At 28.7% G+C, this 27,545-nt stretch overlaps 1 protein-coding gene across 2 annotated transcripts in view; it reads right to left on the bottom strand.

The window, feature by feature from the left end:
- Positions 1–27,545, bottom strand: part of LOC111026612 (myb-like protein Q) — a 52,687-nt gene that overhangs the window by 10,127 nt on the left and 15,015 nt on the right. Inside the window, exons 2-5 of one of the 2 annotated variants that reach the window (XM_022304722.1) lie at positions 15,322–15,456; positions 12,887–13,029; positions 8,159–8,887; positions 8,036–8,128 (exon numbers count right to left, since the gene is read on the bottom strand). In XM_022304722.1, the coding sequence (XP_022160414.1) occupies positions 8,036–8,128; positions 8,159–8,887; positions 12,887–13,029; positions 15,322–15,456 (1,100 nt within the window). Of the gene's footprint in view, positions 1–8,035; positions 8,888–12,886; positions 13,030–15,321; positions 15,457–27,545 lie in introns of both variants that reach the window. The other variant, XM_022304721.1, reaches the window with a different exon arrangement.

Here is a 27,545-nt window from a genome sequence, read left to right as displayed (position 1 = left end):
GATATTAAGCTTATGATTTTAAGTGGCTATTTTTTTCATCTTCAGGTGTTATACAACTAGTTAAATAATAAAAAATATTTTACACACAAATATCTAAAAATCAAATGAATATCTAAAGCAGTTTTTTGTAACAAAAAAAATTATATTATAATTTGTAAATTATAGCTGTGGGTTGGTTTTAGATATCGCAATGTACTGAACCATGTTATATACAATACGAGCATGTTGTTCATAAAAAACTAATAAATTGAACCAGGGAGGTCGCTTACCACAAATTGTGAAACACTGATCTGTACTATTTTGAAATGTATTTCAATGAAAATTATATTAAAAAAATGTATTTACTAGAGTAACGATGCAACATTATAACGCTTCGCCTACATTAAAGTTAAACATAAAAACAGTTCGATGTTCTCTATAGTCTATACATTGATCAATTATAGATTTCTAAACTTTTAAACACAAATAGATATTTAATCATATAATTTGACCTAAAAAAAAAATATATATATATATTATATTATGTACAAACATATTAATACAAAAAACGACGTTATTATTTACGAACAATTTTAAAATTATACTTTATAATATTTTTAAACTGATGAAATAGGTAGCAAATCATATTGTTTTAATTATTTATTTTTCCATTTAACGTAACTAGAATAATTGATTCAAAGCTATTTACGCTGATAGACAAAATCCATTATCACCAAATTAACTTGAAAAAAAAAGCTCTTCATAAAGATAATATTTTAATTTTAATTAATTTGTTGAGTAAAAGTATATATTTTTATTCAGGATTTGTACCTAATCAATATTATTAACATTTGTTAATTTACTGTTAAATTGCAATACAGCTTGCATCCATAATATATTAAATTAAATAGTATTAGTGCACTTTTAACTTCAATCAAGTTAAATAAATTGATTATTAACTTATGGATTATTAGTATTCAAATATATTTTATTGAGTCTATTGACCATTCCTAAATTGTTTCATGTTCAGTAGACATATATTGCAAAAGTTATTCCTACATAGAATATTTAGAAATTGTTATTTCATTATTATTATTAAGATTATTCATATTTTAATTTAGATGGAGAAGAAATAATTAACAATTGTGAATATTAAAGATTGTTGTTGTTTAAGATCAAATAATAATAAAAAAAATAGTTTATAAATAAATAATGTATTCAATTTAGTGTATAGGACCGTAAAATAAAAATAACTTAACATAATCACGTGCAGTTTACTTTATGTGCAAGTTAAAGTTAACTGGCTCAAATAACAGGAAAACAGATACAACTACTACAGACCTAAAATTATGAATATTATCTCATTTATAATTTTCATCAACGTATTATACTTACCATAATCACTATTCATTATAATAAATATAGTCATTATGCTATTATAGTTAGAATACCTCTCCGTTATATTATAAGAATTGTACAAACGATTTTATAACAAAAATATAACTGCTAACTTATAAAATCTTCATTAAAATAATTATAACTCGTCTCATAACTATCTTCAAGACTTAAATTACTAAGAAATGTTCAAATGTATTGGGTCACAAAATCACAAGGTACATTCCTTACATTCCTGTAATATGCTATCGTTGAAAATATTCCATAATAATTTCGTGAGTATTAAATCACTCATACATTTAAACATCGAAATAAATTAGTTAATATTCCTGAAACATATGTACTGTCAATCGATGCTACAAAAACAAAATTCATGACCAAAATTTGTAGTTGTGTTATAATTATATAATATATAATTATATTCCATTCATACTAAGATAATTTGCAATTGCGTCATATACATTGAGAAGTTTATGAATTTATCTGTCAACTAAAATACACAAAAATGTTTGCATGTTTACCAATCTGTCGTACAGTGTCCAGTAAGTAATATATGTGATACATTTGAATTTAATGACATAACGATATCATTGTAACAATGATTTTTAACGAAAACGGTCTGTCAGCCTATGTTACTAAGTATATTTTATGATATATTATTGATATCAAAGTAATTTGTTTTTATTAGTAATACACTAATACAGTAAGTTGAATTAATTTTTGTCGAAAAATTGCATTTGAAAATGTCATTGTGTGTATAATATATAATAATTAAATAGGTACTTAAGAAGTTTCAAATACCTAACTACGAATAATATTTTTAAATTACAACAAAATATCTAAAATCGTTATTCTTCGTTTAAACATCTAATTTTGTCCAAATTTGAACTTAAAAAATCTAAAAAAAAAACTTTGTACTTATATATATTTTTTTGTTTATCTTATGATGGTACTTATGGGAAACTTTATTTGAATTGTCATCCTTACAACTACATAATTTAAACATTTTATACACTTTTAACTAAAAAATGATTACAATAATAATGACATTTCCAGTTACATTTTCTTTTAAATTATAATTCGTAGCAATAACTATTTAATTTATTTATAATCAGGATTTTTAATATACGTTTTATAAAAATAATAAAAGACATATTCAAATAGTATTCGACACAGAATATTATGAATTGATTTATGACTATCTCAAACTGAAAAATGATTATATTTAAATAATGTACATTTAATGATTTGCCAGAGGAGATTATATTTTTATTGAAAGCCAGGTCACACATGTCATTGGGCATGTAGGTGTTTGTTGCATAATAAAGTGTTTTTTTTATTCACAATATAGGTACCAAGACTATAAACTGTCAAAGTGATCACAAGCTTGTCAATGTACACTATTGAAGCTCTTAGGCCCGGTCATGTGTAGTATTAATACAAATAATAAGTATTTAACCATTACTAAAATGAAGTTGCTGTTAACCGAATGACAGTGCAAATTAGCGATTTAAATAGTGGAAAACATAAAAGAATAAAGACATAAAAATCACCTAGATATTATGGACGACGCCTAAAACGCAGTTTGATTTCACCTAGTATAACGTTATGCACAAGTAGTCATACATAAGTGAACATTGTGTAAACAATGTTAAATAAATAAAAATAATGTTAAAAAAAAAAGTGTTAATTTTAACTAAATCAGTCGACGATTCACATTTTGTCATCGTATAACAATCACACTATAGTGTATTTATTTTGATTATAGGTATTAGGTACTATAATTTTGTATATGGCATGGCAGCCTGGTAATATTAATTATACTTCATCTTACGAAAAGTTTTCATTCTATGAATCGGGGTCACATAATTTTTACTTTCTCGGCGAAACTGCAATAATGCACTTCCAAATAAATTATTAAAAATTTTAGTAATCGTACCATTAATTTAACAGTAGCTGACTGTGTTAATAAAAAAAAACTAAGCAACTATTGTTTTCACGCATTAAAAAAAAAAAATCAAAGTATCATGCCTATTAGGTGGGTACTCTAAATCTTTAAATCAATTATGGGTTATAAGAATTGTTTTTTTTAGTAAGTTGTATTTCAAAAATACTAAAAATATTTAAATATACCTACATCAAAATTTAACATTTAATTTTGAAGCAATTGAAAACAAGCTTAAGGTTTAAATGGAAACATAGATGAATAATTAAGACAAAAAAACCTGCTGGTTTCGAATTACTGTATCCATTTTCAATATACTCATGAGAATATAGGTACTTTTAAAATTATTTGACAACAGATAAGAATATATTATTTTTGAGGTACTTAAATTGACTATAATATGATAAATTATGATGTAGTTACTCAATGTTTTAAAAATATAATACAAGGTTAACCTAAAACAGATCATTTTTAGAAAATTTGAGATATTTTTAATACAATTTTAAAATTATGGTTAAGTAGTATGTACAAGAGGAAATCTAATTTAAATATAAACTGGTAAATATTTATAATTAGTTCAATATTAATCAACCTATTTTTACATTTAAATTTAATAGACCTGCATTTATAATTACTCCTATCTTAAAGCTGAAAAACACTCATTATATTTTTGAGAAATTTGTCCAGTGGTTGACATTTTTTTTGTAATTTTTAAATAAGCAAATTTTATTTAAAAAATATAAATTTTCACTGCAGTAAGGTTTTATTATTTTATAGATAATTTGTGTGCGAGTATAATTTTTATATGAGCAAACAAATTATAAGAATATGTTTTCTGTTTTCTGCAACTTACTACAAAATACAATGGTCAGAATTCGAGTACACGTAAAAGAGGTAAAAATAAAATAATATTTACTATAGTATTATACTATTATAAGTGCACAAAATAATCATATTATTCAGATAAAACGTAGTTTTTGTAAACATAGTCCATGTTATCATGGCTATCTATGACTAAAACGTATAAAATATATTTGATCTAATTTGGAAATATTATTGATAGCAGAGACGTATTCAGAATTTCTTTGCCCAAAGTAACTTTACAAAACTATATTAATAAACTATAGGTGCATCTGATTCTAGTAGAACTGAAATTAATTGTAAATAACGGAAGTATGGAGTAGTACGAGGAATCTGTAAATATAATGTAAGGTACATATAGAATATAGATGACTATAATCATGCACGTCTTACCTCGACTTTTAATCCTTGGGAAATGGGCGACGTATTTCAGCAGACTAAAAATAATGCAGCTCACAAATATAATACCATATTTATCACAAAATGGTGAATATATTATCTTCTATATCATTCCAGTATAAAATATATAATAATAGCTACAAGAATCGTTACGCTAGAATTAATCGAACATCACATTATATAGTAATATTAATAATACAAATTCACGGAAGACAACATGAAAATAAACGGTTTGATCGAAAATTGAAGACGTAGACGACCGCGTTTTCCGAGTCTAATTAACACACTCATTGCCGACGGCGAAGCGAAAATGGTCTGAACAGTAATTTTATTCGTAGAGAATCATTCGGGGAAAACCAGCGCAAGATAATATTCACTGTTAACTGTTCTCCAGTATCGTAAGCTATATGTAGACGGCGGTTGCGGTATAAATATTCTGCCACCACTCGCCTCGACCGTGGTTACTACGCGGTATACTTGCGAGCCAGCGACCAATGCCAACCATTGGGGTTTTCGCCGTAGCCAATCGAAAACATTTTGGAAAACGCGGGTGGTCGCCAATTGATAGGTATCTTTGCGTTTGTCTTGTACGCAGTTCGAATCTCGATCAAATAGTTTTCGCATCGTCGTCTGTGAGTGCAATGTGACGTAATTTTAGTGGAACGGGACTTGTATGTATTATCATAATTTATTATTTTATTGTATTCATAATTAATATGGTATTATAAATTATAATATTTGCGAGTCGCATTATTTCCGGTCCGATGAAACGGTCCCATTTCCCGAAGATTACAAACCGAATGCGGAGTGACTAGATAAGATGCAAATAATTTCACCAATATTATTCATAGGTTCAGTGAAAGGGTAAATAGTTGTTAATACTCATCTACGACCGTTTTATTGGCGTTAATTTGAATTTATTGTATTCACATGGTAATGTAATAAGCTGGTACACAACGATAAATGTGTAAAATCCAAATGTTCAAGGCTTAACAGTTGCGTGCCTAACGCGCTGTATGACAATTTTTAAAATAATGTATAATTATAAAGTATTATTGTGGATTATCATAAATTTGTTTAATATATTTACATTTTATAACATGAATTACGTTGTAGAAGTGTGAAATTCAAGTTAAACTTCACTCAAATATATAGCTAGGTATGTTATGCACTGTTTGTTAGTTGTTAGTAGGCGTATTATATTCAATAGAATTTTATAAATGTATAATTTAGCATAAGAAGGGAATGAAAATGAACCTTAACCTTCCGTGTATTAAATAAAAAAAAAAAATTAGATAGAAGACGTAAAAAATACATAGGTACAAACAGTAGTTGCAGCTATAACGTACATCGTGCAAAAAATTGTGTACATAATATTATAACATAATTGAAGAAGTTAAACAAATTCAACAAATAGGAAAATAATCTGTTAATTTCTAAATTTCAATAAGCAATAGAAATATATTGACTAGAATCTTGTACACTCAGAAGAAATTATACACCCATTAAACCCAGGGCTAAATTATTTATAAAAAAATTAATGTAATAATATACATATACCATAGAAATAATAAAACCAATTGTCATATTATTATAATCGACAATATGAATTTCAATTAAATATTGACTGGATCACGGTTTGATTATTTACATTTCATATAGTATAGTATTCAGTGGGTATACCTACTTATTAAAAGGTTCATTGAAATTGTCATTAAAAAATTCATGATACAGTTTACACTTAAAGTATATTATATACCTACGTTTAATAAACAATCTATACTCTATAGTATAGATTAATTATAATATGATATTGTATAGCTATAGAAAAAAATTTAGCTAATTTGTGGTAGCACACTTTTAAGGGGATTTTATTAGAATACTTATTTTTTTATTAACTTTACTTAAGTAATGCATGTTATCAATATATTTTATATTGAAGTACTAAATTTAGAATATATTATGCTAATATGGGTACACAAGACGTTTATATAACGTCAACTGAAAGTTAATATCAAATTAAATATAGCTTGGTAATTCGTTAATGTAAACACATTACAGACGAAGAAACGAATAAATTGAAAATGCAAAAAATACGAATACCTACCTATAATATTTAATTATAGAATATGTTAATTCATACGGTAATGGATGTGAACTTCCGAAGCTCGATTAACACGAAAGTGGCATTTTATCCAAACAAATTGTTGAGAAAATAAGAAGCACGTATCTATGTACGATTTGAAATATAGGTGATGTATAAATGAAGATATTGTGTAAGTAAGGTTTAAAAATAGTTTTAAAAAATTCACACACGCAAAAGACCCAAAACTCCACTATAAAAGAAACTGTTTAATAATAGTCAAAACGAAATGGGGATGACTAGAGAACAGTTAAAATGCATAATATTATATTATTTAGTACCTATCGTTATTACAGCCGTTAATTTATTTATTATTTGCTCGCTTACACATTACACTATTAGACGATATAGATATTTACAAATTTTCGATGTGAATTCTACAGATAATTCAGTAGTTATACACTGCATTTAAGTGGATGTTGCTAATATGCCTATGATGGGTTAGGTTATTTTATTTTATTTTATATTATTTTATGTTGTATACATCAGAATATTCGTGAATACAACTTTGTCATTACCAGATTTACAAACATAAATAATACAATACTGACACCTAATTTGTTGACAACCTTAAACGTTTCTGTACCAACGGCAGGAGTTGCGGTTAATGGCTTTTTGAATAACTGTATAATATTGCCATCGCAAAGTTTATATGGGGTAGGTACCTTTAAACCATATACCTTATGACTTACACTACCTACTAGACAACGAGACAAGTAATGTGTGCAACAACAGCATTGCGGGTTGTGATTAAACATCTCACAGTGATGCAGGCTGTTTTGGTCGACCAGCTTGCATATTTAAAATAATTATTGTGGAGTTTAGCTTTAGACTAAACACATATCGTACGAGTACCTAACCTGTCAATTTGGTATGGTTAGTAAATAGACCTATGCCTACAACAGTTGTACTGTACTACCAAGCGTACCTACGAGTAATCAAGTAATCAAAAAGCGCCCTCTATCTTCTGCTGCTTTCCATACTCTAATTTTTACTTGTCTATACTCCGTTCCAAATAAAATCCCACTGGGCGGCCGACGAAAACTGGTCGAAACTCGCGCATGTATCCCCACTACACTAGGCGATTCCCTGTTAACCACAGCGCCGTGGGCGGCGACGACTATAGCCGATTAACGACGACCAATAGCAGAGCAAATAGACTTAGCCTGGGGGTCCGGACGTCGCTCAGTGATTTATTTGGATGCGCCAAGGCGGTACGTTCTTATATGGAACGGAATACAGTAGTATGAGGTCCATACTTTAAACGGTAAAAAGAATTAATTATGTAACATTTGAACATGCTGCACACTCACGTTGAAACGCCTGTTGGCCGCTTGCTGCATGGCGTTGTGGTAGTACACTGGGGAAAGTTGCTGTTGCTGCTGCTGTTGCTGTTGCTGTTGCTGTTGCTGTTGCTGTTGCTGTTGCTGTTGCTGCTGCGGCTGCTGTGCCATGACCACCGTCGGCTGTTGCTGCGGTTGCTGTGACTTGACCACCGTTGGCTGTTGCTGAGGCTGCTGAGACATGACCATCGTCTGCTGTTGTTGCGGCTGCTGTGGCTGCTGCGGAACGATTATCGTTTGCGGTTGTTGCGGCTGCTGTGTCATAAACATCGGTGATAACAGTTGCTGCTGCTGCGGCGAAGACATAAACACTGGTGACGGCATCGCCTGACGTTGAACTTGCACCAAAGCGACAGGTTGAACAGGTTGCATCATCTGCGGCGCGGACAGTCGGCCAACCATGGGCGTCACCACGGGAGCCATCATCGGTGATTGCCTATGACCACTGGCGAACGGCGAAGGTTGCGCTGGCTCCACTGCGACTTTGGCTATGGACTCTGGCAGGGCGGCAAACGCTGGTACGGGCAGTGGCTTCAACACGTGCTGTTGCTGTTGCTGCTGCTGTTGTTGTTGTTGTTGTTGTTGTTGTTGTTGTTGTTGTTGTTGTTGTTGTTGTTGTTGTAGTTGTCGCTGTTGTTGATGGTGTTGTTGCTGTTGTTGCTGTTGTTGAGCGGCCAATCTTACATTGCGTACCATGTTGTTGGCTGCGGCCATCAGCGGCCGGAAGGGTGGCACGGTGACGACGCCAACAGCAGTCCTGCCGTTCATCTTGGCGTAAGCCGATCTGTCTTGATTGTCATTGTTGGCTGCAGCTGTCGTCAGCTGAAAAATAAAACGAAACCGTTTTTGTGTTGCAATTGTATATTCTTATAATATTATAATGAAGCGAAAAAGTAATTATCGCGTACACGCATGGGCGAGGTTATAAAAAAGGGAAGGACTTTTTTTTAACGACCTATTCTTGTTTTAATTATACAAATATACATGCAAAGGCGCCACAGACATTTTTAACGACATTTTTTCACAATGTTAATCACCATCAGTGTCGTCACCTGTTACCAGACTGGGGTTTTGTGGAAATTTAAATTTAAATTTAAAAATGAAAATCATTCTAGACGTGTTTGGAATAAACAATCACTGCTTGCAAATTTCATTTTTATTTTTTCGTGTCGAATACCTTGTGCCCATCATGAGGAATTTTAAACTTAGAGGTAATTCGGCAGTCATGTGACGTTTATAATCAATTATGTAGACAGTTGTAAATATTCGGCCTTTTATTGTTAATTTGTGCATATTTATTGTTTTGATTGCAGTATTAAATCAAAAAATCAAAAAAACATGAAATTATATTTTATATTTATATCATATTATTATCTATAATTCATAAAAACGTAAAAATATGATGTGTTCTATTGAATGAAATAGTGAAGAATATTGAATTTTTAAAGGTTATTACTTATTTAATAACATTATTTTATTAATTAAACAAATATATACTTGTAATTATATAATATAATAATAGGTATGTCCATGTTTTGCAGATAAATTTAATGTAAATATCAGATTTATTACATAGATTAGTAAAACGAAATTCATTTCAAACAACAAATTGTTATGAATTTTATTAATTTATAAAGATTTTTATCTTTGTTCTTACAAAATATGTGTTTTTAACTACCTCTATTTGTTTTGTATTATTATGTAAGAATAATACATATTATTATTATTATGAATCTCGCAATACATAAAATGTTCTAAACGATAGATGAATGGTGATCTGATGTAAGTTTATAATTGAAAATTGTGAAATCATTATTTAACGTAAAATAGTTTTTTGTTCTCAGTCGAGTTTGTAATTTGTATGCTATTTTACCATACACATTTCTATGTATTCCTGCCGGCATTATCATAATATATGCAAAAATATAAATGCATGCGTCACTGTGGCAGCATAAGGTCCGTGTTCAACAAAAAAACAAGTAAAAACTGCACACATACAGAAGATTAAGATGATATATTGATATTTTTGTATATTATCTAGTAGGTTGCATCTACTATCATGGGACGAAATCGTCAATATTGGCAATACGTTTGGGCATTTCGTATTTCCTTCTTGATTTTTAATCAAGTAAGTAGGTATTATTATTGAAATGACTTAAGTCTGAATTTTGAAAACTCCAAGAATTTGTGTTAAATAAGAAAATATTTAAAATGTAACTCAATAATAATGAGTAGGTGTTTAATTGGTCGTATTTATGTATATTATCATATAATATATTACCTTTTTACTCGAAATAATAATAATATATTACATATTATGAATGGTAATCAAGCGTCAAGAATTTATTGTGTGTACCGTTTTGTCTGTTTAAAATGTGATACTGGCACGTCGTGCCCACGAATCCCCATAATATACTATTTGCAAACTACTTCGCTCATTTAAACTTTAATACTTCTAACTAATTACAAATACTATCTATAATTTTAAATTAAATTGTAAAGAATGGATATATCTCGATACATGATGTATCGATGTACTACCAAAACTATTCTGAAGTATGAAATTCTGAGTATGAAATATAAAAATATGCATGTTATTATTCCATAAAGTGATTAGGTACATCATTCTATAATAACGATAACAATTATAGGAAATATAATTATTTATTTAGTTAAAAAATGTTGTCTTGCAATGCCATTTCATACATTTTGTAAAAATAATATTTAAAAAAAATTAGAACTTTTGAAAACAATGAGTAACGGTGTAAACCGTATTGTAAAATAGAAAGTATGTATTTATACTTCATGATTCATGTCGAGATTGGTTTTTCTCAAATTATGCGAGCTGAGTGTGTCATAATTATTAATAGTGTTATATTAAATCACCATAATGGATATTCCCTTGAAAGTGACACAATGTTATCTTATTTAAATTGTATAATACTCTCATTTTTAAAAAATACTGATGTTTTGTACCTGAATGCTACAGTGACGTCCAGTATATTCACATCTCTTTACTCTATAAGGTGCTTATGTACAATATACACTAGACCGTGTATATAATAAGTGAAACAAAAAATCAAGATTAGGTACTAACTAGCTGGGTACTTATTCGATCTTCATTTAATATTTACCGTATTATTCTATCAACAAACATGTATTATGTATTATATAATGCACATTAGTATTTAATTTAAAATATAATGAAACAAATTTTTCATATGTTTTGTCGTTAGGAATATTGCTAACGTAAAACTTATAGAGCAACTGTATTTAGTAGTTACTAGTTATTACCAATTAGAAAATAACAAGTAAGATTGTCTCTACTTGTAACCAACAATTAAGTATAGGTACTCAAGGTAACAAAACTACGTTCCACTTATATAATTTTTTTTAGGTTTCAAACTATTTACGTTTAAAATAAAATATTTTATTGGTTTATTTGGTTTAATTTATATGACATAGTTTTATGCGTTAATGTAAAATATGAGCATTTTTGATTTTGCACATTTTATTACTTAAACTATAATATTATATACTCATACAAATTGTTTACAGTTTTAGTAATTAATGAATGAACAATAACAAAATACAGTTCTAACTATTTCCATATTATTCTATACATTAGATTCAATTCCGGTACCAGAAGTTTCTCACGGATTAACTGATACCTGATTAAAATATTTAACATACAAGTTATGTAAATCATGATTTCCTTTAAATTTTTCTACTTTCGTCACAAATATTTTAATTAAATTCATATCCGTAAACCGTAGGTATGTATCATCAAAATACTAAATAATCACTGTGAAATCAAAGAACCATTAAAAAATTGTTTTAACATTTTAAAAAAATGTTTGAATACTCTTAAGGTTGAAAAATCAAAAAATTATTTAACTAAAATACTTTCTGTATTATTACAGTACTTACTTTAGTGAAAATGTGTCAATTCAAAGACATTTAAAAAAGTTATTATAAAATAATAAGTTGGGAAGTTGCTTTGCTGTATAGTAGATTATATACAAGCATTGTTTGACTCACTCACCAACCTGATCCAGTTTTCTATCAGGAACTACCCATAGTGTAAGACTGAACATTTTTATAGATCCTACTGATTGATCAAAATAAAAAAAATTAAAAATACATACCAATGTATAGGTAACCAAAGTTCAAGAAAGTATTGATTAAGTCTTACATCTTCACAACAGTAAATTTCTGTAGGTAGATATACAATTTTTTTTCAGTTTGAGTAAAATGAGTTTTTAAAAACAACATTTGAAAATCAGGCGACATTGCCATTTATCGCCTTCCAATACCCATGTTTTTTTTAAAGAATAAAAAATGAAAAAGTATAACATAACTAAATCACGGTGAAAATATTGTAAAACGTGTCGAATAATTTATTATGTTAAACATCGATTGGAGACGGTGTTTCTGTGTTTCCGTGTACCTCGACAGTAACCTGCAGTGGTATATAGAACAGGCACTATAGTCGTATTTTTTTTCATATCCCGTGCCAACTGAATAATTTAAGACATCCCGGAACTTCGTAGCACCGTGACTGGAATATTGGACGAGACTATATTATGTAATGTATTAGGGAATAATAATAAAAAGTGACAAAGGATTTGGCGAATGATCGCGAGGCGTAGGTATACGACATGGGTATATTATTATCGTATACGTAAATCTATGTCTACATTTCCCAACCACAACCGTTAGGTAAAATATTATCCGACTTATAATGTACCTACCTAGAAATATGATAATATTTCATACCTATATGACAAATGATGTGCGTATTGTGTTGTATATACTTACTGCGTGATTGTTCTTTTGCGGTACGGACTGCAGAGGTTCGAACGATCCCGGCACCGGAAACCCGTTGACTGAACGACGTTTACTATTTTGTTCTAGAGTCGAAAGCGATTCCTTAAATCCTAGTTCATCGGCCAGTTGAATGCCTGTAAACCATAATACAATGAGTTGGCCATTTCATTGAAGTACGCTGGTCGAAAGACCAATGAGGATGATCAAAGTTTTGATTATATTATTGTGTTTCAAAATTCGTGTACTGCAACGAGAGAACGCGTAAGCTTAAAATACAATTATTAATAATAAAAACACATTTCAAACATATTCAAAGAATAATCCATATTTCAATTCATATTTGAACGATCGATATTAAAAGTATTGAATGTATGAAGTTTGGATGACTTAATCAGTTATCAAATATATTTCGTATAACAGCTAGATCCTACATACATACAATATTTAAACTTTAAAGCTATTAAATAGTCTACAGGGATTTTATATATTATATTATTATTTTATGCTCAAATCCAGTAAATACAGTACAGTTGTCAATTATTATACACACCAGAAAATTCCTGAAGTTGACGTTCCGAAAGTCAGGTGAGTACACTTTCATTTTGGGGACGGGGTTCGAATTGTCTCATTTTTTAAATTCTTCTAATAATAACTTATGAGAATTCTTGTACTAAATTTTTAAGTTTTTTGACTGAGAAAACATTTTTTTACTGACATTAAAAAAAAAATGTTATTCCAAATGTCTATATAATATTATAGTTTGGAAAAATTCAAAATATTGAAATAATACCATATAATGAATTAAAAATGCCGATCTAAACATGTTGTGTAAATGTCAAGTATTTACTGTTATTCGTTTGATCATCGTTTGAATTACAACTAAATGATAAAGCCAATTTCGTCAAAAACTTGTTTTGTGTACAAAATCCGGTGTTCCCCTATTTTTATTTTTATTTTTATCAATTATTAATTTATTTATCAGTAATTTTTACGTTTGACCTCCCAAAATACTAACTAGATTCAGGTTTAAATCAGAAAAGATATTGATGTTGAAAATCTAAGCATTTTTACTGTTTCAAAAGTTGCTGACAGATACAAAAAAAAACACACATCATTGTAAAATCAATACTTTCATCTCTCCGTGGTTTGGAATACCTGCTTTTAAATATTATTATATTTTGAACATAGACATTTAACAATATCGTTATAAACATTCCTATATAACCAAACTATTTTTTATGTGGAATGTTGCTTATCAAAATATTTGGAATATAAGTATTTTTGAATTTCAGAATGAAAAAATTATTTTTAAATTTAAGGGCATGTCACATATTTTCATATAAATGTATGACTTAGTTATAATAGTTATATAATAATTTTTGTTTATACAACTCAATTATGTTTAATTAGATAATTTAAATGTAAAAAAAAAAAATACTTGATTATAATAAGTATTACCTATAGATATTTATTGAAGACTAATATAGTTATATAGAAGTTTTCTATCTACTTTTAAATGTTTTTAAAACGAGACATTTCAGAAGTAAATATAGCTCATAATTTCAAGCTGCGAGCACTTTAATAATTTTGTACTAGTTATTCAAAGATGTATTTTTTATTCTGGAGCAATGTTATTTATTAATATGTCTCCCTTCAACTATGAGATGTTTCCTTGTAAAAAATTAGATCCAGTTGATACTGTAAGGTTGCTGGTTCTTTTCTAAACAATGGAAAAAACAAAAAAAAAAATGAACGCAGCTTCAGTTTTTGACAAAAATGATTTTGTTATTTTGTTGCAATTTAAAAAGTAATCATCGTAAATATTATTTTCTTCAAATATTTATATTACGAGCAGAATTGTCTAAATATTCACGCGATATGTAAGTATTTAAAACTAGTATCTAAAATACTTTTTATACTTCAATACCTACTCATAACTGTAATTTTTGATAGGTTTATAAATTATGAAAACTTATAATTGATTGATTAATATTAAATATATATTAATGAAATTGTTCAGATTAAAATATTTGTTAATTAATTAATAATGATTTTCGATGTATTTGACATCACTACGAATTGTTCGTGATAAATTGTTCACTATGTATTTGATGTGGATGAATTGTTTTGCAACGGAACAAAACTAATAATAGTACCCTCTCCCAGCAATTATCAGGAGTGCTGGGGGTGCGGTGCACCCCAAAAGGATCCTACTATTATAGTTAGGGGGCCCTTTTTACACATAAAGGTTTGAAATAGGCGGAAAAAAATTTAACTAGCACTTCGACTCTTTTTCTTTCATTTCTAGTTGCGGCACTGCCTCTCCCATTGATTAATGTAATAATATACGTAAATCTATTACTGCTTAGAAATATGCAAATATACAAATAATTTTAAATACATATAAATACGATGAGTACGCTTACCGACTCCAACATATCCCTTGACGCCTCCAAGATTTCTCACACGAAATAATCCAGACTTTTTTAGACCACAATTGATTGACAGTCCAAAATCAGTTTCGAAAACACACGTTGATTGTACACATCTCCATGTAATTCCTGCAAACAAACGATCATAAAATACAATATTAGTTTTTGAGTTCTATAGCGATGATTACTATTATAATAGTAACGAGATGGTATTCATTATTCTAATACTAAAAATGCTTAACATTGGCATTTCAAACATGGTTAAACATTTACGTATCCAATTAATTTTAATTACACCGATAATGTTAAAATGAAAGGATATGTCATATTATATAGTTATTATGTTTTATACGAGTGAAAGCTGTCGTACTATAAGCCCATGACCAGTATGAATTGACAATTTATTGTATGATTTTCATACTGTGATCAATTTGTGCATATTATTATTATACAGTTATACAGTTTCGTAGAATTGTAATTAATGTGTTTTTACAATACTGCCAAATACCGTGGCATATAGGTACAATAGGTACACAATTATGATTATGACCTATACAAATTCTATATATGCATCTAACTTTCCACACTAAACTTGTGATTACAATATAATATATGTATACAAATGCGGTACTTTAAAATAAGTGACTACCGATGTTACCTATCGGGTAACATAATTGCTATAATGTTTAGAAACTATCAAATAATGTTTATTTGTATAGACTCCTATAAATACAATAGAAACTATTATAATAATACGTAGGTTATGAACTATTTGCTTTAGTAAAATAATAAGTAGTTAGTAGCTGACGTTAAATTATTACCTAATATAAGCTAATAAACCTGTAGTTGACGCACAAAGAATAATAATTAAAAAATAAATATTAGAATTTGAAAAATTCGTACATTGAGACACCTAAAAAAATAACGTGTCTGAAATAATTATATCAGAAGTGTTATTATTTTATAACAACTATATTTTTTAATAAGTTACATTTTTCAATTTTTACATAACCGTTTGAAAATACTGTGTTGATAATTGTTTAGCAAGTGAGAAACATGATAATTTGATGTACTACTCGAGATTAATGCCATTCATCGGGACTCAGGAGTCATGTATTTAACGCGTACCGGCGAAGTAATAGACAATAATTATCATTAACCTCATACTTGCATACCTACTCTCGGTAACAGACTGACACATGAACATATACAATATAATCTACAATAAGGTGCAATTCGATTCAAGTTGAAATTATTACTAGTATACATATATTATGCGATGTGTTATTATTTTGACCTGCATTGTAGCCGGTTTAGCCATATAATAATAATATGTGCCTGGAGTGAAACTCATTCAATGTTGTATTATTATTGCTTGATATCGAAATCAGACTTAGCTGTTTAATTCACGCTAATTTAATGTATTATAGTATATTTTTATTTATTAATATTGTATTGCTTTTACACTTAAATTTTTTTTAAGAAATATGTAGGTACAAATATTATATTTAAGAACCATGATACATGCTTGATTGGGTCTGTACACGACCCGACCCAAAGACCTACACGTGAACCGTAAACTATGTGGAGTTTGACTTTTTCACACGCCTCGGGACAGGACACGTTTGTTGGTTGACTTGCGCATACACAAACAAAATATTTCTGTTATCGGGTCTTAAGACAACAACGTGCTGGTCACTCGTTCTGAGCGATCGTATCTACACCTACCAACACTATTTAAGTTCATACGTATATCGAAACCGCGGTTAACATCTTCATTCGTGTCGTGTGGAAATCGTTCATATTATTAAGAATTGCTCGAAACGCAATGAATACATACATTATAAATTAGTGCACCAATCCGTATTAACTCATTACTATGGTTATTAATCTTTGGGAATCACGGTAACGCTTGAATGTGGTTTGGTCAAAACAGTATTACGTTCATTAATAATATTAATAATAATACCTACCTACGTTGGTATGTATGTCCAAATTTTACTTAACGCTGCTCATAAACAATTATTATACAGGTACAACCGAATGTTAGTATTTAGAAATTGCATTTATTCACAAAGTATATAATTTGTTGAGTGTTTACGACACGGCGTGTTATCTTTATTTTTGGCATGTTAGTTATATTATTTACAGTATTGTTATGGTAAAAGCGTATAGCCTCTAGTCACATTCAAATGGGCACATTTTAGCGATAAATAAAACGCATAAAATCGTGCATCATTTAATAATAATTATAATAAAAAATATATTAACGTAGGTAGTTTTTATTAATAGCTAAGTGTCAGTTAAAAAAAAATTTGTACTAATAAACAAGATGTAGGTTTATTACTTAGAAAGTACAAAAAATATTATAATATCTCTGCTTCATCGACAATGTTGTAAAATATAACTGTTAAATTACCTTGAGTCAGTATTTCGATATTTTATATTATAATATGCTCAATAGACATTAAAAAATTTGTAAGATTATTAATCGATATGGAAATATGAAATTAAATACGTTAATATCTCGTGGTGTATGAGTTCTAATCGAAAGTAATTATACCTATTGGTCTGTATTATGCCATATACCTAATGTGATGAAACACCCAACACTATTTAGCTATATTATAGAGAATAGCGTTGAGACAATTGAACGACACACAACAAATTATCAGTGCATTAAAATCCTTATACGAGTAGTACAATTAGGTTAAATGAACATTGCATAACTTAAACCATTTATTATATTAGTTCATTATTAATTGTGATTCAACTATTTAAGTTTCGGGTGTTTAATATAAAGTTTAACCACAATTACACATACATTTATACATAACATTACATTTTAGAGTGCAATAAAATGGAAACGCTTCACAAGACAATGCTCACGCAAATGTAATATTTAAATATTACATTTAATAAAACATTTAGAAACTTACTTTTCTTGTTCGATTAGAAACGTATCGAAGGACTATTTCGGTAATTGGTGCACGGGATATACGTGGGCCAAGAAATTACAAAAACAAGATCGAATAATTACATTTAAGTGCAATCCGTATACGGACTATGGTAATGTGAACATGTCTTAACACTTAAAAGTGTCTAAATGTCTTAAATATTTTTGAATTTAAATTTGTATGATTAGCTAAAATAAAATTCAAAGCACCTGGAGCTAACAAATTAGTACCCAAAAGTTGAAATTATCAAAGCTGCGGTCACACTAGGTCTTACTGCATCACATCTGGTATGTTTTCGGTGTATCATAAACCAGTCATAGCTTTGTAACTTGATCAGAAGCGTGATACTCTTTCTAAGATGTTGAAATGTGCCATCTATACATGTGGTAATCATACATCATACACCATACACCACATACACTCATGAATGGTTATCAAAAACGTACAACAACTCCGCATCCAATTACTATATCAACGAAAAAATAAATTCTTTAATAAGAAAAATCTAAATTTTGACACAAATATTATGTAAAACAACATTTCTGATAGCAACTCATATTTAAATAATATTTCAGGATAAACGTATGCTGCCAAATCGAACACCAAATACTTAAATTATGTTATAGATTATATTATATTATAATTGTGTATTTGTCGTATACAACTTTTGTGTTAAATTAACTTTTTTTCTAACGAATTTATAACTTTTTTACGTTGATGATATAAACCCATTTATCTCACTTCTGACAACTGTTATCCTTTATCAATATTATCATGGATCATAAATGAACCTAACCTAACTATGTATTGCAAGTATTTTTATTAATAATAATAATAATCCCACAGTGTCTTAATGCCCAAGAAAGAACCCCCAATATTCACAGCCTGCAGAATCTAAGTCTCCATAAATCTGAATTACACAAATACATTTACCAAGCTAAAACATTCTCACTGAATGCCAAATATATCACAACATCAGAACAAGTTGAAACCAGTCTGAATCATTAGCTGAAATCTTCACAATTATTCTCATTCCTCAGTCAAAATCCAACATCATCGAATTCATCACAACTACTAAACTTCAAACTTAGATTTAAAACCATTTAGAATAATTAGAGTAAAAGTAGACAATAATATATATAATTAATTAAATTATTTATTAACCCAATGGCCCATGTTGCAGAGGGTTTTTTACCAATATGAAAAAAAAAAATAATAATTTAAAAAAAAATTGCATTAGATTGCACATACATACTACAATTTTAAGTTTGAACGATATGGAGGTATCGACTTGAAATTATGAAAACTGCCATATTAATATTTTTTAAATTGTACATATAATATATAGCGATAACACGTTAAATAGGCATTGTATTGTGATTTGTATGAATATTTTTAAACACAAATAGTATATTATGTCGATTGTTAAGTCGATAATTAAGCGAAAAACTAAAAAGTATACAATGTCTAAGTGGTCTCATATTAAAGATATGGTCATGATAATTTCCATGATAAAGTTTTTCTTTTCTCCTGATGAGAATCCAAACCGCATGACATGGCATATAATTTCACTCGTTTCGGACGTCACTCGCGTGTGTACGTATTATCGAACCATGGTCACCACAATTGGTTTGTCGAAAGTCTTGTACCATACTTTAAAAATACATTTGTAAAACGCGTCCGCGCTTGTTTGTGTGTGTGAGTGAGTGAGTTAAACACTACGCGTGTGGTGCGCAGAGAAAGTATACACAAATGTTTGTATAGTGGTTAAAAATGCGGGTTTCTGTGAATTTTTCTTCGACCCCCTTTTATCCGACAGCATTCAGTGTGAGCAAGACAGATTGAAGTTTGGAATTTGGTTCACTGGGATTAGTTGGCCGGTCGGGCGTGTCCGTGTACTGTATCCTAGGGATCACTGCTCGGGTCCCGTATAGGTTATGATGCTTATGAGTACGGCGAACGTGAGTCATATAAGAAAGTAGTGAGATGGGGTGAAGAATAAAAATAAAAAATTAACACGGCATCAGTTGTAAGTATAATATAGGTGTAAACCATATTATGTAATAATATATATGTATATAAACATGTTATAAAATATATGTTGAACGTAATGTACTTATAGCTATATACTTTACATCGGTACAATATTATATTGCCTATATAGGTATACCGTGCGGAACGTAGGACACTAAGACGGTATTGCAGGATTGCAGCGTCAACGGTTGTTGATGAGTTCATAATGTTATTTTATTCTGTATTTTTACTTTCTATAATATAATATTCCGACACAAAGTCGGTGGTTCGGGAAACTCGTAAACTTCAAACCGACTTACTATAACCAGTTTCCGTAAATCGTGTTGAATGTGTTCAAACGTGGGTGATGTACTGATGTATCAAGTCGTTGTTATATTATAATTCTACTCCAGTGACCCGATATATTCTAAACAGATCATATGTTACACTTACTAATCGTCTACAGAATATTTCACCGACAAATATACTAATTCCTATATCCTATTCAACTTTCCTTATTTAAACCTTACAAGTTCCGTACGATATTTATGTAATGCGTGTTTATTTTCTACTGGCAACATGGCAATAAATTATGACAAATCATCAGATGAAATTTATAGAGAATCAAATTCTAAAAATTCATATTATAATATTTGGCATCTATAAGTATGAATACTACGCTTTAATCTTCTTGTGTGACTAATCAAAAAACGTGTTGTACAATATGATGAGGATTAAGTATAGAATTACGAATACTTTTAGTGAATGTATCATTATGAGGTGATGCTAAGTTCTTAAATCACGTGCATGATTAACAATTAACGCGATGATTCAATTAACTGACCAGAATCGAAGGTCTAAAAACTGCTTTCACAAATGACGAATACTGTTCAAAAACAAGATAGGTAGTTAAAAACAAAAAAAACCGTGTCCGCCAGGAAAATTTAATATTTACACAATCGACAGAGAAAAAATATCAGTTTTTATAATCAAATTAAAAACGTGACTGGATCAGTTATAGAAAGCTCTGAAACAATACCACAGTTTCAAACTATATATGTAACTATAATATATTATAATTTTTCACTCTACAAATACATCGAAACATATCCTTTTAAATGCGGTTGGCCTTAAAAATTCTATGTTTTTAAATGTATTACGAAAGAACATTCAATAAACATTTAAGTTCTATTTGTGTATTTGTATATTATGACACACAAGTGTATTTATTTACAGAAGATTGTAATAGCATAATCAATATTCATCAAGTTAATTATTATTGAATTTTAATAGAAAATATAAAAACCATAATTTATTCAAAACACAATGGTATTATTTATGATTAAGTAACTCGATTATATATTTTTCTGATTACAATGGCGATAAATAATAATTTATTTTTAATTGTAATTGTGATCATAAAAATATAGATGAAAATTATTTAAGTATACCTACCTACCTATCTACATATTAATTAATGCATATGTATTGTACTAAGAACGTTAAAAAAAGTTTTTGATCAGTTTACATAGGTAATAATATTATTAACTGTTTTAGTAGTACTCTCACATGGCAAACCAGTTTAAATCGATTGTTTGCAGTGTCTCTGAGTAAGCCACGTTCCGGTTGTAACGGTATACGCTCAATAACCCGAATTCCAAATTCCAATACTTATAATAACATAGAAACTAACAATCTATGAATTTCTAATACTGTTAACAATTACAATTGTAGTTATTTGATTTTTATAATGTATTTGATAGTTTTAGGAATTGTAGAAACGTTTTTTTTTTAAATTTTTGTTCAGGAAATTATACCCCGTGTAAAAAATTATTTCAAATGAAAGAGGAATAAAACAAATATACCGTAGGCATCATAAACACCTTAGTACCTTACAGTATTTAGTTGAAGTTGAAGAAACTTAATCAATCTGTCTTCAATGTAGTATGTTGGGTACAAACTGAATATTAATACGAACTGGTTTTCAAATAATCACAGAAAATGAAAATTTTATTTTATTTTATTTCGTCGTAACACTAGATTTATGCATTGTTTCTATATAGTTATTACAATTTACAGTTAGTTTTGGACACTTAGATATCGCAAAGCCATGACTAGGTTAGTAATTAGTATTTTGTAAGATGCATCTCGAGAAACTGTTAACCAAGTTATTGGAGTAGGACGGAGTACAACGAAATATTTACTGAATTCAGCATTGCTTAGCATTCAAATAATATACTAGCACAGTAACACGGTATAGGTACGTATAATATATTTCATTATTCACAAATAGGTAACTTAGGTATTTTGGTAGATAACAATATATACCTAGTAGATAATTAATTATACCAGATTTGAAAAACCGTAGTAACTATAATTATAGAGTAATATTAATAAATGTAAAACAATATTCTCATAAATTATTTTTATTTTTTTAAACAGTTAAAATTTGCATGTGTATAGTTACCCTATATTTTATGTTGAAAAATAAGAAAAAATTATTAATTTAGTAAATTATAGTTACAAGCATTTTAATTTTAACATGTGCACAAAATAATAGTGTAAGATACAAAGCAATAATAATAAAGTTATTTGTTAACGGTTTTACTTTTGGAAAAGTATTTTATACAGCAATCAAAAATCATTTTATATAGTGGATCATAAAAAATGTTTCATTATTTTTACGTGATTATAGTATGTATCCGAAAACCAATCAGGAAAATGGTGTACAATTATGTTACTTGTGAGTTGTGATTAGATTTCTAATGTAAAGTTATTTCTAAAAAACGTGTATTATAGACATGTATCCAATATTTTCTTTTCAAGCGCATTGTATTAAACTGATTAACTGTATTCAAACTATATTCCTTCATACGTTTTGCTATTACTCTGCAGTCTCTGGTCTTAGTAATTTAAAAAAAAAAAAATCTTACTTACACAAAACGGTTTAAAATTATTCACTGTAGTCATTATTATTATAATATTATTTTTAATAAAATTAACTAAAACGCATAAGTTTACTTTAATAAAACATGTCTATATCTATAAAATTTGGAAAATATTATCCAGCTTTATATATTTACTTAATATATCTTAATATAGTAATACTAGATATTAACAATTGCAATTGGTATAAAAACATTAAAAACATTATGTCGCTGTCGGACTTTTTGATATAAACAATTATTATTAATCGGAGCTCCACTCGATACAATGTATTAATATAAGTACTGCCCGTGAGCAATACTATTGTATTAACATTGACTATTGGCATTGCAGGTTATAAGTTGTTGTTTGGAAAATCGGAAGTTCGAGCGATCAGAATACCGGTAAATCGACCGCAGTCGTTATAAAATATGTCTAATAGGACGCTGAATAGATTGATAATAAAATGAACAGGTATACCTACCACGTGTGGATAACATTTTACATTACGGTACTTTCTCTTGGACTCCCACTAACTCCCGACGCACACGCACATGGTAGGATGTATTACAGCTTAAACATGTATAATATACGATGTATAGGTATACACACGAGTCTACAACACGTGAGTGTGTGATGTATGTTCACATACGAGCGAAATAAAACCTTGGGTTTTGCACCGATTTACTTCAAGGTTAATATTATGTCCATGTTTTTATTTCGAAATTATAATAATAAATGACGACGACAAAGACGTGCGCCATAATGGTGTATGTCCATTGACCGCACACGCAATATGGGTCATCTTTTGACAATCGATATCGTGTTGGACACGCGTCATTCATATAAAAACGGTTTTTAAAGAACAATATTGATTACAACTAACTGTAACCAATAGTTATTATCCTACAGAATATCCGTATTCTACAATTATTTAACTTCAGTTTTTTAATTTTATAACCAATGTTATTTAATACGATTAACGACTAGATACATTTCATTCACGCCAACACAATAGAACAATATTATAATACACACACTAATATTATATTACGTTAGCGTGTAGGTATGATATTATGTGTGTTTAGATTTTAGAACTAGCTTGTAAGTCAGATATTTGATCTAAATATTTAAGACAGTGTGCATGAATAATGTTTAAATTTATATTTTTCTCTCAATCTTTCATACTTCAATACGAAATGTACCTACAATATTTAAATGTATCTATACTTTATACCATATACGTGGAATGTATAGTATACCACAAGCACTTCATGTAAATCTGAACTTCTAGGACAACATGCCGAGTACGGTGGACAACTATATATATTAATGTCTAAACATTTCTAGACTATCGAAGAATGAATTTGATGATGTAAAATCGATTAACGCAGTCGTGTTCGGTCATTCATAAGTCATGGAAACTTTGAAATAATTTTGGCGTTTTTTTTTTTGTGAACTTTTCGTAAAGGTTTTTTTCTGCCATTATTGTCCGCAAATCGCAAAGACCAACCTTCCATACAGCTACGATCGATAGATATGCGTGAAAAGTGATTCGGGTAACACGTACGAATGTACAATATTTTACTCTACATGTTCCCTTGTCCACGCGTATAATGGACTACATGCCATCCATTTTCTTGAATCAGTATTATCGCGTAATCACATCAATGTTATTGTGGCAGCTGCTGATACAAAAAAAATAAAAAATAATGTTATCCGCTTTTCCGTTTCAAAAGTGAACAATGTTTATTGTACACATTCGATTATTAATTAATAATTATAATACGACGTGTTTATTTTTTGTTTGCACGCTTATGTATGAAACCAATTTATTAAAAAAAAATATTATTATTAATTGTTTCAAAAAATATGAAATTAAAATCCTGATTATTGTGTATAATACATAAACAAAAACTACATTCTGAAAATAACAATTTCTTATAGCTTTAAAATAATTTGCAGTTGATTTTTTTTAAATAAAACATACGTAAATAAAAATGTATATTTAATTTTTATTATGAAAATTGATTTGTTAGGTTATAATAAAATAAAATTAACCTAGTTAATAATTAAAAAAAATTAAATATCTATGTACCTACTCACATTTTATAAGCATTCACTAAACATTTAATAAATTAATAGTGAAATAATAGCCACTTAAATAACATGATTTATTAGCCCATGATTGGTGCAATACATTTTATTGAGTCATTGAATTAATAAATATATTATGCGGCTCGTCATAAGTTATGTAAACCAATTAAAATTGTACACCCACAAAATAATGAAGACTAAACAATTTTTTATTTATATTAACATTCAAATATATTTTATTTCTGAAAATCAATTTAAATTCGTAGTATAACCAGTGCGAAGTGACAACAGAACTTCGACAAAGAAAGTAGCTAATAAAATTAACTCTTGAAAATTATAATATGTATAAATAAAAATCCACAATAATCATTTTCATAGTTTTTCACTCAAATTTACTCCAGAGTACAATCTAATGATTTATTTTTGATTCGAGAATATGTTTATGAATTTGCTTCAATTTTTCAAATAAAATAGAATATTACCTAATGGAGGGTTTTTATTTTTTTCTTGACGATTTTCTAAAATGTTGTAAATAAGTTTTGTGATTCATAACGGTTAAACATGCAACTATTCTACAAGCAAAAAAATATTTCCACTAAATGAGCTAAGAATACATAGTTGCGTAGAAATGGTATACTTATTATTGGGTTGATGCGTATATTCAAGATAAAATATCTGTGCATTTTACTTTTTACTGTGTATTTTAAGTAACTTACATTTGTTTGCAGAACATTTTATCCATACAACAATAACCCAAATGTTGTGTCATCGAGCAAAGGTTGCAAACTTATACGTTGCAACAATGAATGCCTTTGTTCATGAGGAAAATTGCTTAAAGCGACAATTTTGTATCTTAAATTAAACCATTAGGTAGGCAATGTTGGTTATAAAACTGTTATAATTCAAAACTACATCATGTTTATTGTTTAACATCAATGTACAAATCATTTTAATGGTTATAAATGCTCATACCATTAATTAAAAGAATATAACCACCATAACATTATATTATAGTTTATTATGCATTTACCAAGTTGATGGATTCAATTCTAAATTTTGATTTTTAAAGAACTTGGTATGAAAAACGTAAGTGATTAAAATAAAAAATGTAGCTTTCACCCAAGGTCTATTTTAATGATATGTGTTTCTTTCTCCCCATTTCCCTCCCTTGCCCCTCCTGTATATATAGTTGTTTGTCGTATATATCATTCTCTCACTCCTCCCTCACTCTCCATATCTATCACTCTCTCTCTTTCTACCCGTTAAATTGTCGAACATACATATTTTGGAATGTATGCTATATGAACGCCCGGTCACTTTCTCCGATGACTTATCGAACACTTCTGAAACTAATTACTATTAATCATAAAATATTGTATTGACCGTCACTTAGATATTAACGTGGGACCGCCTATGCAATTAGTTAATTATGTTAAAATAACTATCACAATTTTAATTATGGAAATTAAAAATAAATTCTGTATTATATTAATTAAAAAATCAATAATGCAATTTTTTTCTGAACAAAGTACTCATTGTAACTAACTATATGTTTTCATGTTCTCATAATTTATGTAATATCTATATTAGATACCTATAAATACATTATTTCTTGGTAAGGCTTATTTTTTCTAACATTCACGAGTTCAAGATTAAATCAAATATTAGCTAGGTTATATTTGTTTATATATACACAAACCTATATGCTATATTATGTGGTAATATTTTACGCACCGCTAACGGAATTTTTATGGCTGCTAATTTATATACATATTTGTAACTTTCTATAAAATATATATTATAAGTTATAACTAGTCGATTACTATAAAATATACGAAGAGATCCAATTAAAAATAAATAAATGCATAAAACCAAAAATACATATTAAACTAGAATGTATTATCAGGTGTGACCCATACCGATCATATTCTATATGTCATATATATTATCTATCCATATAAGTATCATACTGTGATCACACATGTCTGTTGATTGTTTTAGATGGTGCCTGCTAATTGAATGATTTAAATAAATTAAAGAAGTTGTAAAGTCGTAAGGGGACATCTTTACTACGGGGAATCATAATCATCAGGTATTATTTGTAACTATTGACTTAAGTTATATTGAATTAAGCATCATGCCTAAATAATTAATTAGTATTCATCGTTAACATTTTTATTTGATATAGTTTGCATTTTTATATTTTATTTATTTTAGATTCTGAGC

The sequence above is a fragment of the Myzus persicae genome, unplaced genomic scaffold (assembly GCF_001856785.1).
Source record: "Myzus persicae strain clone G006 unplaced genomic scaffold, MPER_G0061.0, whole genome shotgun sequence".
Lineage (NCBI taxonomy): Eukaryota > Metazoa > Arthropoda > Insecta > Hemiptera > Aphididae > Myzus > Myzus persicae.
Note: the sequence above shows the minus strand (reverse complement) of the source record. Positions and strands in the feature narration are given on the sequence as shown.